General features: G+C 35.8%; 3 protein-coding genes across 3 annotated transcripts; all 3 read right to left on the reverse strand.

The window, feature by feature from the left end:
• Positions 1-2,026: 2,026 nt before the first annotated feature.
• LOC149398690 (Ribosomal protein L31) lies at positions 2,027-2,461 on the reverse strand. The gene has a single exon (XM_089614702.1). It carries the CDS (start codon positions 2,452-2,454, stop codon positions 2,227-2,229), a length of 228 nt encoding a protein of 75 aa, XP_089470828.1. The 5' UTR covers positions 2,455-2,461; the 3' UTR covers positions 2,027-2,226.
• Positions 2,462-7,089: 4,628 nt separating this feature from the next.
• Positions 7,090-10,477, reverse strand: LOC149398691 (membrane-associated protein VIPP1, chloroplastic-like). The gene is made up of 12 exons (XM_089615640.1): positions 10,278-10,477; positions 9,811-9,929; positions 9,604-9,714; positions 9,449-9,513; positions 9,286-9,367; positions 9,085-9,159; positions 8,738-8,808; positions 8,552-8,634; positions 8,388-8,452; positions 8,199-8,273; positions 7,430-7,562; positions 7,090-7,327 (listed from the first exon to the last, which is right to left on the reverse strand). Exons 1-11 carry the CDS (start codon positions 10,375-10,377, stop codon positions 7,443-7,445), a joined length of 966 nt encoding a protein of 321 aa, XP_089471766.1. The 5' UTR covers positions 10,378-10,477; the 3' UTR covers positions 7,090-7,327; positions 7,430-7,442.
• A 1,428-nt stretch (positions 10,478-11,905) lies between these two features.
• On the reverse strand, positions 11,906-12,817 carry LOC149398692 (uncharacterized). The gene is made up of 4 exons (XM_089615667.1): positions 12,551-12,817; positions 12,412-12,461; positions 12,235-12,316; positions 11,906-12,150 (listed from the first exon to the last, which is right to left on the reverse strand). Exons 1-4 carry the CDS (start codon positions 12,783-12,785, stop codon positions 12,104-12,106), a joined length of 414 nt encoding a protein of 137 aa, XP_089471793.1. The 5' UTR covers positions 12,786-12,817; the 3' UTR covers positions 11,906-12,103.
• Positions 12,818-13,243: the final 426 nt, after the last annotated feature.

Consider the following 13,243-nt stretch of genomic DNA (forward strand, 5'->3'; position numbering starts at 1 on the left):
TCACCCACTACGCCCCGGTGTGCTCAAGGCAGCTCCCGGTGAGTCTTCCAGCTAGCAATGAGCTCTCGATGTGCGACCTTCACCCATTGCTTCGAGTACTCGGTGCACGGACCGGCATGGCCTGCTAAGCAAAAGTCGTGGACTTGTGAGTACCACCAACACGAGTTTTAAAGTTTGGGTACTCTGCAGCTAGCAGCGTACACGTTAAACTTATATACGGAAGAGCGTAACGGGATAAACCCCGAAAGAAATTATTGATTCCCTTTGAAGCTCGTTAAGTGTTTTAAGTTGAAAGCTCGAAATGTGACTTCCGAACTCTCTACTCTCGATTGAATTTGAGATTTATCGCTCTTCTGTCCTCTCGATTATAACCTACTTCCTAGAGTTAGAAGAGAAGTCTAACTAAACACAAAGCAAACGTGGCTGGTTCAAGTTAGCGTTTGAACCTAACGGGCGTACCCGAGCTAAGTTTTCAAGCAAGAGTGGCCGAAGCCTTAACTTTCGAGTTTATTCATTTTAGGGCTTCACCTACTCTTGTTTACTAGCAAGCAAATGCACAAACAAACAAGGTTATCCCCTTGGTAAGTAGTTGACTTATGTCTCCTCAGTTACCCGGAATTGTTCGACAGAAAGCTCGACGATTCTCGAAGATGTCTTGCTTCACACGTTCTTCGAGGCACTTAGCACTTGTCGAAACGTCAAAAGAACTAGTATCCGGAGTTGAATATCCGTTAGTTATTGGATTCGAGTTTACTTAAAGAGGATAGGGTTCGTTGTCGGGATTAGAGTTGGTTCGGAAATCGAGAATTTAATTTATTATTTCTCGGTGTTTCAAAAGTTAAACTTATTCAAGCGCGAGTCACCTTTTGCTCTGGGTCGCGTAGACCGCCTTTGTTCCGTGCGAGAGCGACGCGTGGACCAAAAACTTTATATTGTGGATGTCTTATCCCTATTAGGCCCCCAAGTTTTTTATGCCACTCGCGCAGGCGAGGCCGACCAGGGGACGCCGGCGGGTCGCACAGCCTGGGTGAGGCCGTCTCCGACGGACGAGAACCAGACGAGTCGGAGACGACAAGACCAGTTTTTGAAGATATCAAGATAAAAGAGTTATCGAAATAAAGCTCGATTAACTCGTGAGTTTTAAATCGCTTATAGCGTTTAAATACTCTTAGATTGTTTTATATTATGTACTTTCAGTATTTAAATAAATAATTTATAATTATTTATTTAATAATGTTTATGAATTTAATTTAATTATTCGTTTGGAATTCTCGGTTATTTTAATTTCGGATCATTTCTAATTTATTTGAAAACTGTAAATGTGAGAAGCAGAAAATGAAGTGTTAATTTATTTCAGAGGACCCGGTGCGCCCGTTGTGTAGCCCTAGTGTAGTGCACATCTTATCAGAAAGTTTTGTGCGCTACACACTCATTTTGTGCAGCGCACATGGCCCAAACATTGCAGTTTTTTTTCATTTTAAATGTAATCTTGGGCTTTAAATCCCATCCAACGGTCCATATAGCCCCCAAAAACACCTTAGAAACCTACACATACAATTTAGACTCTCTAAAAACACAAGTTAGGTTTTATTTTAGTTTTGTTTTGTTTGTTTGGCTCGTAGGGAGAGAAGAGGAAGTCGGAGAAGAAGATCACCATTTGTCGCCGTTCACCATCGCGATTCATCGTTTTTTTCCTTCTATCTTTATTCTATGGAACTCTCGTTTATACTTTGTTATTTTGGTTTGATTTTCTTGGAGAGTGCTTTTTTTTTCTTTTTTTTTTGTTGCCACCATAAACTAATCCCCGAGAGGGTGATGGCTTAACGGTCGTGATTAGTGTTCGTGATTATGGTTGTGGATTCATATTTAATTAATTTAAGTATTTTTCGTGTTCATCTTCTCTTGTGCTTTATTTAACTCCATTCGTAATGCTTGTTTGAGATTCGAGACCTCGTTCATGAATTTTAATATTGACTCGATGCTCGAGAAAGATTAGGTTGATAGTACCTAAAATCTATAGATCGGATGACATCAGAATTTTGACTAAATCTCCTGATTGAAAAGAGACTATCGAAGCAAACAAACTTGACAGTAACTAAAATACATAGATAAAATGATATTATTGCGAAAAAAAATAGAAGCAAACTCAACAAAAACATCTGACTTCAATCCATGCATAAAGAAAAATCTAAAATCAGGAGCCAAGGTGCAAAAAGTTCTCTAAGATCAGTTTTGGGGCTTGTTGGGAGTTGAGGAATCCTCAGTAGGGTCTCCCAAACCATAGCGCTGCCTGAACTTTGCGATACGGCTGACACTCTCTGCCATCTGGCGCTTGGCTTTCAATTGGTACACTTGGCTGATATGATACAATTTCGGCATCAACGAGATCATCAATCGTCCGTCCTGAGTCACCACCGACACCCATTGCATCTGAGGATGTATTCCTTTCTTCATTGCAAACCTAGTGTATTTTTCGAGAGAGAGAGAGAGAGAGAGAGATCTAGTGGTCATACTTTGTAGAACAAAATGATATTTGATGTACATATTACAGAATGATAAACATTTTAACAGTGACCATAGATTTAGGGTTGTATACATGTTAATCAAGTTTGGTTTATCCTATTTTTTAAAACCGAAATCAAATTTTTCGGTTTTAAAATTTACGAGCAGGGACCGATAGATTGACCAGAAAACTCGATTTTGGTTATTTAATTACTCAGTTAACGGGTTTTGATTGAATATAATGGAGGTTCAAATTTGGTTGGAACCAGTTTCTTATAAAATGTGAAAACTCGTCTAAAATCAGTAGTTTTTAAATGAAAAATTCAAACTCCAAAGTTCAAACACTATAAAAGAAGCAAAATTGCAGTCATCCAAGTTCTAAAACATTTCAAATGAAGATGAAATCCGCAAGTTAGGCCTTATTTTATGAAATTTTCGTTTTCTGTTTTGTCTACTATCCAGAAAGATTAACAACCTAAATCATCTCAGACCATAGCAGTTCGTCAAGATCTGTAATTCAAACCCGGAATCCGATGACGAGTTAACATCTTAAATTCCAACTCTTATCAGTTTCAAAATTCAAATCCCGATATCACAATTCAAAAACCCGAACCCATAACCAATTCAATCGACTCAACCCGAATCCTACTAACCGGAAATGTCATGACACGAAAACGATCACAAAAAACTCAAACCGAGGCTCAGAAATATCATACCACAACACAAATAGACCGAATCAGCCAAAACTCATGCTCACGGCCAAAACAAGTCACACGCCCAAACGATCACAAAAATTCAAATCACCAATAAACAGCCCTTTCCAACCAAAACCCAGACATTGAACAACCTCAAAAACAGCTCAAGATCATCACTAAACACGCAGAGATCAAAAGCCCCAAATAAAACCTAGTTCATCACATTTTCGGCCAAAACCAAACCAAACCAAAGAAATTCGGAATCAATCCTTAAATTCGAGCCATAAACATCACTAATCGAGTCCAAACAACACATAAACCCAACCACTTTCACCGAATTCAACCCGGAACCGAAAACCCCAACTTTGAATCTTAGAACCCTAACCATGAATCAATCCGAGGAAGAGAAATTCTCACCTTGACCCACGGAATTTCTCGGTCTCACAGCTTCCTCGTCCTCTTCCCGGTGATTACCCTTTGGTCCGGCGTCGCGGCGGCTCACGGCGGCGTCGTCTCTCCTCAGTTGGCGCGCGCGGTGGTGAAGGGGTTCGGCCGACAGCTCGCGAGGTAGAAGAGAGGAAGAATGGCAAGGCTCGGTGACTGGTGAAATAAGTGGAATAAATGGCCACGTGGCACTCTCTCGTCATGCCACATGTGCACGATTCTCTTAAAACGATCCCTTTTCCTCTTTTTCTTTCAATCTCGTCCTTCAAAATGTTGCACATAAGTCCTTTTAAAATAAAATCTCACAATCCTGTCCTTAATTAATTAAAAAAATAATCTTGAAAAATAACCGAGAAAATTATTAGTATTTCCCGTTATCTTGAATATACTTAAGGGATTTCGGAATTTATTTTTACTCTCGAGATTTTTAAATCTCCGAGTATGTTCCGAATAATAATATTGAATTACTCGAATATTCTCATTCCGAAATTTCATCGACCTTAAATATTATCATTTTCCAAGATATTTAAAATTTAAGGACGTCTCATATGCAACAAGAATTTGAATTAAAACTCGTCCATTTTATTCAAATTCACAAGTCGAGCGTTTACAAAAGTTTATACATTACACCACCACTACCCACAAAGTCCACCAAGAACGACCACGACCCTCTTCTCCGTCCCTCCATTTTTTTTACTTTTCCGTTCCTCTCTCTCTCTCTCTCTCTCTCTCTCTCTCTCTCCCCAAACACCACCATCACTCCACTCTGAGCGTCCTCCACCGAGCCTCCACCACCACCAATCCGAGCGTTCACCACCGTCCTCTCTCTCCTTCATTCTCTCCGACCACCGCCAACAGGTACACAACTCAAGTCCGCTATCTTCTGTTGAGTCTTTTGTAGTAGTGAATGTTGTTTTGTACTTCCATCTAAATTCTCACTATTTCATTTTCCTTTTCATTTTGACATAATCAGAACTACAAACTGAACAACTACTTTCTACAAAGATATTTTAACCTTCGTAGAAGTTAGACAATTTAATAATTTTCAAACTATTACAGAAAAATCCCAAATTTTACGTCTCGCCCAGCGAAAATTCAGTTCGTTGCAACAAGAAGATTACACAATAATACGTTTAACCCTTGTAGAATATCGCCGCAACTAACTAATATTTCGTGGCGGCGAGAACATAAAACAATAGAACTCTACTGCTATAAAAAATCGCTGTAGCAACTAACATATAGCGCCGATGAAAATTCTACTTTTGTACTAATTTTTTAAAGTTTAGTTTCTACGACGGTTATACCATATCTTTGTACAACAACTTTTTGTGTTGTAGAATTCAATTTTTGTTTTAGTAAGTGGCATAAGGATGGTAGAAATACGTGTAAATAAGGAGCTCGTAGCATAGATAATATATATTTAGGTCTTATTTATGTGCAAAAGTAGTTAGTTTGTACTATTTAAATATCGCCTATTTTAGTTAAAATAATTAAGAGAAATTGCCCAATTTTTCACCAATTTCATAACATTTTCCCACTTTTCATCAAAAGACTAATTTGGCCCAAAATGCCATCATTTATGTCAATAATGTTGACATCTATTTTTGCCCTTCACTATTAGATGTCAACATTGTTGACATATCGATAACATTTTGGGTCAAATTAGTCTTTTCGTGGAAAATTGGAAAATGTTACGAAATTGGTGACAAATGGGACAATTTCTCAATAATTAAACAGATATCTCCAAAATCACACACACATATACATTACACAAAACGTTAATATGCAATTCAATCTAGCACATAATATGATACTTATGTTGTTAATATCATTTTTCGATCAATATTTTAGATCGCACGTGGTTCGATCTAAAGACTTGACCCTATGATGCATGTGAGTTAGAGGATGGTAAAATCTTTTGACTTCTAAGAAAGAAGAGAAATATGAACTAAGAGGGGCAGGGGTGTTTTCACGATCTACGTTTTGACGCTCAATATTAGTTCGAAGGTGCAAATGAAGTGAGGCATTTGTCTTTGAGTCTTGATCTTAGACCCTTTTTTTAGTAGGAGTGTTGTTTTCTATGATATAAAATAACGCTACAACATATTTAAACGACTTTTTAGAAAAATAATAGGGGAGAAAATATTATTTGTTTTTTTTTAATATCGAATATATTTGTTACGAGGATAAAAATAAGGGAGAGTACCTGGTGTAAGCTTAACAAATAATGATATATAATAGAATCAGATAAAATAAAATTTTTTATTTCTTTCTTTGAGGTAAAACTTTGTGTTTGCAATATCAAAATAAATGAAATTACATGATATAATATTTTTTTTTATGTAAGGTTAATTTTTATCTAAAATAGTTCGTGTTGTTGAGGAGTAAAGTCAATTTGGCATAAGAAATCAAGTGTTCCTTCGGTGATGACACGTCATTGATGACTCACACGCGTAAATTTGTATTGGCCAAGAATTGAGAAGACACCAAGGCACTCTTTTCCTTGTAAGAACTCATCCTTCAAACTTCAAAGTTCAAAACAAAACCATCCATGAGTTTATTAATTAAGTGTTTCAAGATGATTTAAGCCATATACGTGCATTATTACATTAATCTCAAATTGGCTTTGTAAATTTGTTTGTACACAGAGAGTAGTTAACGGGTTAAAACGGGATTCGACCTTCTTTCTTTAGGGGCGTGCAAAAAAAAAAGGGAAAATTAGAAATCAGATCGATTTTTTTTTTTTTTTTTTTTTATCGTTAGAAATCAGAAAATTCTTACATTTTGCAGAAAGGATAGCGAAACTTCAAAGTATGAACCTCTATTGTTGATACAAGGGCCAAAGCAAGTTGACATTTTCCTACGACATGTCGTTTTTTAAAAATTGTCATTTATCCTAAAAAAGAGGATCGTCGTATTCTTTTTTTTTCTTGATAAAGTTGTTCGATGATAATTTTATCCATGTACTCACGTACCGGCAAGATCTTACCTACTACGGTAAGGCTTACCCGCATAAATGGGTAATGGATAAAGTACAATAAAATACATTTAAAAATTATATGGGTATAAATGGGGTATGTTTTTTAAGTACCCTATGCAAGACTCTACCCATACTCCACCGGCTTGAAAATTTATTACTATATTTATGAATTTTTAAATAAATTATAGTATACGTATTTATTCATTTCAATATTTTTTTTAGATTTTTTTTTTTTTATTCAAGTATTTTTTTTAGATTTATTTGTTTTTATCAAAAATTAAATATCAAATATGTAAAAACATACTCATAAATTACCATGCACCTTCTATGGTTTTATCCAGACTTAGACCCGTTAAAAATATACGAGTACAAATAAGATATTATTTAAAAAAAAAAATCATAGGATTTAACTTTACGGGACCCTAATTGTTTAATGAGCATGAGTAGGATATGATTTAAAAAAAAAAAAAAATCGCAAATAAGGTCTGATTTTATAGGACCTCACTCAAACCGTACCCATTGCCCCATTGCCATCCCTGGCTCAATATATTTGGCCCTGAATACATTACAAGAGAAACATTTATTTCGTAGCACAAAAAAAAAAAAAAAAAATGTATATTTAGATGCTTACAATTACAAACTTGCTTCAGATGTAGAATGAATACTCTTTTTTTTTCTTCACTTCTTTCTCCTCAAATGCTAGTATCTACAGAATGAAAACCCGATTGGCCTTTTTCGCTAATAGCAGCTATACAAATATGTTTTAAAAAAAAAACACGATCGAAACGAAGCGAAGTTCGAGCTTTGCCTTCGAAAGCTCGTTAAAAGTCCCTGGTCTTCTGTCTCAGCTCCTTGAGTTCTCTTTCGATCTCGGGGTCTTGAAACGGGTATGGCGTATTGCTTGTTGAACTCGCAACTCTTCCCGGTGGCAATTCTCCTTTCTGTTTGGGCACCGTAATTTAAAAATATAAAACACTAAATGAATAAAAGATCGGATTTCAAATCAGGGAATGTCGTAATTTTTTTAAGAAAAAATATTTTTCCGTGGTTACCGGCAGCCAAAGTCATTACATTCATTTTGTTGTAAAAGAATCGTAAAAAAACTGGCATAAATTCCGGCAAAACCTGGCCATATCATTTCTAATTACGATTTTTTCATTGAAAACCGGTAAAATTTTGAAATTCTCAGCAAAAACAAAAATCAGCATTATAAAGTTTAGAACAAACGTCATTTGAAACTGACTAATTAGCGAATGCCAAAAGTTTTAAGTTTTTAGCATAAAAGCGAAAGTTTTGTTCTCCAAATTTAGCATAATACTGATCCATCCATTTATCAGTGGAAAAAAGATTACTGAGAGGGTTTTTTTTTTTTTTTTTTTGTAAAATTTGGCTACTTCACTAACCTTAGAAGAAACTTGGCTATTTTGCAAATCCATTGATTTCAATTGGCTATATAGCTAAAAAAAAAACCCTAAAATTTATGTCGCTATTATCGGCAGCTAGCATTTTAATCACCGGATGAAACATAACTAAGAACATGATCACATAGGTTTCTTTTATATTTTTTCAGACGATACCTTTGAACTTCCAGACATTTCTTTCCTCAATTCCGCCAGATCATCATCGACCGATGAGCCTTCTAGCAATGCAAACTGCGATAATGAACCGTTCGTTTTTTTCCATATTAGGGTTTTAAAGCCTCCGAAACGTTACAGAAACATGTTCTAATTAAATATCGAAAATCTTATCTTTTCGATGATTCTTACCTTTCCTTCCAGATCATCTGAAGTTAACTGACCGAGGGCTTCGGCTTGGGATTCCATCGTCATCACTGAAACAGATAACTTTCTCCTTAAGCAACCAATCTCACATATCCGTGTTCAGTTTCAAACTTTCAAAGCGGTCTTTAATAAAGTTTTTTTTTTTTTACCTTTCTCTTCCATCTTTTCGAAAGCAGAGAGAGCGCTGCTCGTGTTCACATTTCCCAATAGCTCGCTCACTTTGGTCGCGGTCCTGAAGAACACGGAAATGAATTGTCACATGAGATATCTCAAAGATGACAATAGATTTCCGAGAGAGGAATGAACAAAAAGAAAGAAAGATTTCGGGTACAAACTTGGCGGACTGAGCTCGAGCTTTCAGGGTATCTTTCTTCGACCTCGCTTCTTGTATCTTGCTCTCCAGAAGCTACCGAATAAATAGAGTTCCCATTACTATAACATTAGTCATAATAACCACGTAAAAAAAATGTCTCGTGCTTCAATTAATGTATAGCTCTGGTATATGAAAGCGTTTGTTTATTGAAACCGCTATTATTTGAACTCGCGATTCCCTAAAACACACTATTTTTTAGAAGAGAAATTATCATTGCTAAAAATGATGCGATATTACACATTTTTTTCTTCGAAGAAAGCCAAGGCAACGATAACTAAGAAAAATTGAGAGAGAGAAAAGAGAACTCACTCGTGTATTAGACACGAGATTCTCAACGACGCCTTTCTGTTGATCGAGCTGAGTTTTCAAAGCATTGGCATTGTCCTGAAACAAAAAATAAAATAAAATAAAAAAATAAAATACACATACACAGCCTTAGCAAAATGAAGAAGTATAATATTAAAATACTAATAATTGAGACAACCGAACATAAGTTATATTAAAACGCACCGCAAACGATTTACGCCTCTTCAAAGCCTCGCGAGCGAGCTCTTCGTCTCCTTTCCCGAGAGCAAATTGAGCCTTGCGATACCTGAGAGAAAGTTTAATAAATAAATAAAAAAAAAACAAATTTCAAGAAAGACTCGCACTTTTTTTCTTCTTTCGTTCGTACCAATCCTCGGAAGCTTGTTGGGCGGCCTTGTATTTGTTTTCCATCCGCTTTTGAGACGCCAAAACCTTTGGAAAACAACAAAGAAGATTACGAAACAAAAGCGAACCTAAAATCCGAGGAAAAAGGAAAGCTTAAACACAATCGCTTTCACTCACTTGTGCCGTGGCTTGTCGCATTTTGGTCAAATCCTCGTTCATCTCGATCACCGTTTGGTCCAAGATCTTCTCGGGGTCTTCGAACGTGCTTATCACCGCGTTCGCGTATGACTGCAATGAAATAAAAAATATATATATATAAAAAAAAAAAAAAAAAACCTACTCGAATTCGATGCGAAATTAGTTGAATTGATCGAGAAAACGGACCTTGACGACTCTGGCGAAGCGGTCAAAAAGATTCATCCGAGCACCGAGAGCTCCGGTTCGAACGCCATGCTTTCTATTGACGCTGACCAGTCTCACCACTTCTACTTTTAATCCCCCAACTGCAACAATTTCTTGCAATTTAGTCCCTCCTGAGCTAGGTTTCAGTTGTTTAAAGTCGGACGGTTTAACCTAACTGATTGACTAAGAATCAACCTATATGAGTTTTGAGTGGAATTTCTCTGCTGGGAAATTCACCAAACAGGAAAAGAAAGGGACTTTTTTTTGTCATATTACAATTTGTATGTATGAAACGAAAGAAATGAAAATAATTCACAAAGCAAAGCATAAATGAGTATTGAGAACGTAAATAGTTCTCTGAGGATATGAGAGAGAGAGAGAGAGAGAGAGAGAGAGAGAGAGAGAGAGAGAGAGAGAGAGAGGAGAGAGGAGAGAGGAGAGAGAAGAACCTCCGGTGGAGAAGAACGACGTCGTGAGAGGCCGTGCCTTGACGGTACAGCAAGAGGAAGATAAGGGCAATCCCGTAAATAACTGCGCTTTCGCTGCCATTGCTGGTTCTCTCGAGCTTGAAGAGGATTGATCGATCAAAGATTGAAGGGGTTAGAGACGAGTTGAGAGCTGAGTCGAGCGAGCGAGTGATGTTTTGTGGTTCTTACTTCTTAGAAGAGACTCCCATTTCTGATCTCTTGGGCTTTCACTCGATATTGTAGGCCCAAATACCTTCACGTTTGAAACTATTCTTCGAATACATCGTAAATACCTCATGTTTGAAACTATTCTTCGAATATGAATATCTCACGATTTAAATATTCAGACAAATATGCCATTGAAATTACAATTCATATCTACTGCGTAACTTTATACTCTGTTCCGAAGGATTCTCAACTCCATAATTGAGAAAAAAAATGAAAAGCATTTATGTATAGTGTGATTGTCTCAAAGGAATTCACACACACAAAAAAAAAAAAAATCACGTTATATATACTCATAAATACAATACACAATTCTCTAAAACTAAACAATGATACATGTCACACATGAAAAAAAATTGAAAAGAAGAATACAATATTTAAACAATTTTGGCAGTAGTGTTTTCATGAAATTTGATTATTGAGACTTTGGATTATCTTTATAAGTAAGTATGTATATTAATAGATATAATTGTTCCTGTCTACATACTATTCTCACTACGCATAAACACGTGTCATTTAGATTATTAATTTTTATTTTTATTTTTGTCATTTTACATCTCACACATGGACATGGAAGAGAATAAAGAGGCAGTACTAAAAATAATAAGAAACATGTAAATAGGTGTGATAGATACACATTGAAATAGTTTTGTCAATGATTTTCGTTAAGTTTGACAATTATGAGTTTGAATTACCTTGGTGAGCAAGTGTGTACATTAATATAGAAAAAAATTATTCTTATGCATATTATATACGTAATACTCACAATGCACACATACATTATACAATAGCGTAGTAAATCTGTTTAATTTTGTGTCGGGGAAGTACTTCGCCTTCATAATATTTACTCATTGCATGTTGGACTCTTTTGCTAAATGTCATCAAAACTTCGCAAGCAAGGCCTTGTTCGTGTCCTCAAACTTCTTAAAACCCAAACCACCAACACCTTTAGGTTTTTACATGTTTTATCTCATGCTCTCGTCGTAAGATATACCTTTCTTTATCTCGAACTCCGATCCATCAAAATTCCCAATAGACGCTAGCAAGACTTTGTCAAAAAAATTAGGCCTTCTATCTTTATAAATAGTTTTCTCAATCCACCGCTCTAATATACTGGAAACCTTCTTCTTTAGATAAACAAAACTAGACGTGAGATTTCGGCGCACACACTAGTAAAAGATTTTGCAAATGTTTGAGATCTTTCTCACAGACACCCATTTCAAGTCTACACAATAAAACTTCGCTTCGCCTCTCAAGAGCAATTCTTGGAGAATACAAGCTCGAACTTGACGAGGTTATTTTTCTTACCGGACCACATTTGATATTTCTCTACACACTTTCAAGTCGCATTAAGATTGTAGGCTCGGCAAAAAAAAAAAAAAAAAAAAAAAAAAAAAAAAAAAAATTGTGCCATCAGCGAACATTAGGGGATTGAAATGCTAAAAAAAACTCTCCTCATGATATTGATGAATCCTCTATGTGTATACTAATTGATAGAGTAGCCAAATATTAACATATTACATTACTTTATATATATGCAAACGAATAATATATTTGACATTCCAAGGACGAAGGATGTGGCTTTATCCCATAAAGAATCTCTTCCATGATTGCCAAGGAAGAAATCCACCTGCAATATATTGAACTATGTACTTAAAATCAATTTAATAAAAAAAATTGAAACTCAACAAAGAAATACTAAATCAAGTCATACCACAACCGGGACATCGAACATAGAGTTCTTTCTTCAAAACTAGCCCAGATCCTCCACACAAATCACATTTCTTTTGTGCCATCTATTATTTTTATATCTCACACGATTAAAACAAAATTGAACATCAAATAAATAAAATAAATTCTATCATTTTGATTATATAATTACTTCACGTACAATTCTTTTGCTGAACTCAATCCCTGCCACCATGAAAGGTGTAGCCCCAGCTGAAAAAAAAATCGCCACACTCAATCATAAAAAAAAAAAAAAATTGAAATTATTTTTAAATTACACATAGATTAGCAATTTAGCATACCTAAAGCGCCAACCACAATCTGCCACGTAAGCCCCGCGGATGAGGCCTGATCTGCTGTGACTGAGAACTCATCGATCCCTGCAACTTTCGTCACGTGTAGGCTCTTTCTTCTGATCGGACGGCTGTTATTGATTTTGCAAGCGACGCAAACGGAGTGTGATTTTGGGGTGCGTTTGAGGCTGGTTCTGAAGACTGTGCTTGAGCTCGTTGGAGATGTGAGAATTGAGGAAGACATTATTAGATGAGAGAGAGAGAGAGAGAGAGAGAGAGAGAATTAGGTATATTTTAATGACCGTTTTAAAAATTGGCCACGTAGGTTCGTTCGCGCCAAACCACACACACTCATAAAAATAAGGACCCACTTGGGATTTTTGACATGTGCGTGAGTGGTTGATTGGTTTATAAATAAGGATATTATTGAACTTGTTTTTGTTTTTTTATTTATTTATTTTTTCTTTCCAAATGTTATTGTCACGAATTAATATAAGATGGCATGTATGATTTAACTCTCTCGCTAGATGATTTTTTTTTTTGGCAATGTATAAACTAATTAAACTCTTAAATTAATGGCAAATATCTCAAGGATGAGAGTTTATATCCATGTAAATAAAAATAAAATTTGTGTCGCTAAAAAGTTATTTATTTTACTTTATATTTGAATGTATGATCTAATTAACTTCGCTCGATGTAACA

The sequence above is a fragment of the Urtica dioica genome, chromosome 5, assembly GCF_054948205.1.
Source record: "Urtica dioica subsp. dioica isolate 48M chromosome 5, U.dioica_male_clone48M_v1_H2, whole genome shotgun sequence".
Lineage (NCBI taxonomy): Eukaryota > Viridiplantae > Streptophyta > Magnoliopsida > Rosales > Urticaceae > Urtica > Urtica dioica.

What these genes read in the sequence shown, in the direction of transcription:
- LOC149398690 (XM_089614702.1), bottom strand. Translation starts at nt 2,454, where the DNA reads ATGAAGAAAGGAATACATCCTCAGATGCAATGGGTGTCGGTGGTGACT.
- LOC149398691 (XM_089615640.1), bottom strand. Translation starts at nt 10,377, where the DNA reads ATGGCAGCGAAAGCGCAGTTATTTACGGGATTGCCCTTATCTTCCTCT. An exon ending in GTCGTTCTTCTCCACCGGAG is followed by an intron (nt 9,930 to 10,277) that starts GTTCTTCTCTCT and finishes AAATTGTTGCAG; the next exon opens with TTGGGGGATTAAAAGTAGAA. An exon ending in ATCTCGTGTCTAATACACGA is followed by an intron (nt 8,809 to 9,084) that starts GTGAGTTCTCTT and finishes TTTATTCGGTAG; the next exon opens with CTTCTGGAGAGCAAGATACA.
- LOC149398692 (XM_089615667.1), bottom strand. Translation starts at nt 12,785, where the DNA reads ATGTCTTCCTCAATTCTCACATCTCCAACGAGCTCAAGCACAGTCTTC. An exon ending in TTGAGTTCAGCAAAAGAATT is followed by an intron (nt 12,317 to 12,411) that starts GTACGTGAAGTA and finishes TAAAAATAATAG; the next exon opens with ATGGCACAAAAGAAATGTGA. An exon ending in TGTTCGATGTCCCGGTTGTG is followed by an intron (nt 12,151 to 12,234) that starts GTATGACTTGAT and finishes AATATATTGCAG; the next exon opens with GTGGATTTCTTCCTTGGCAA.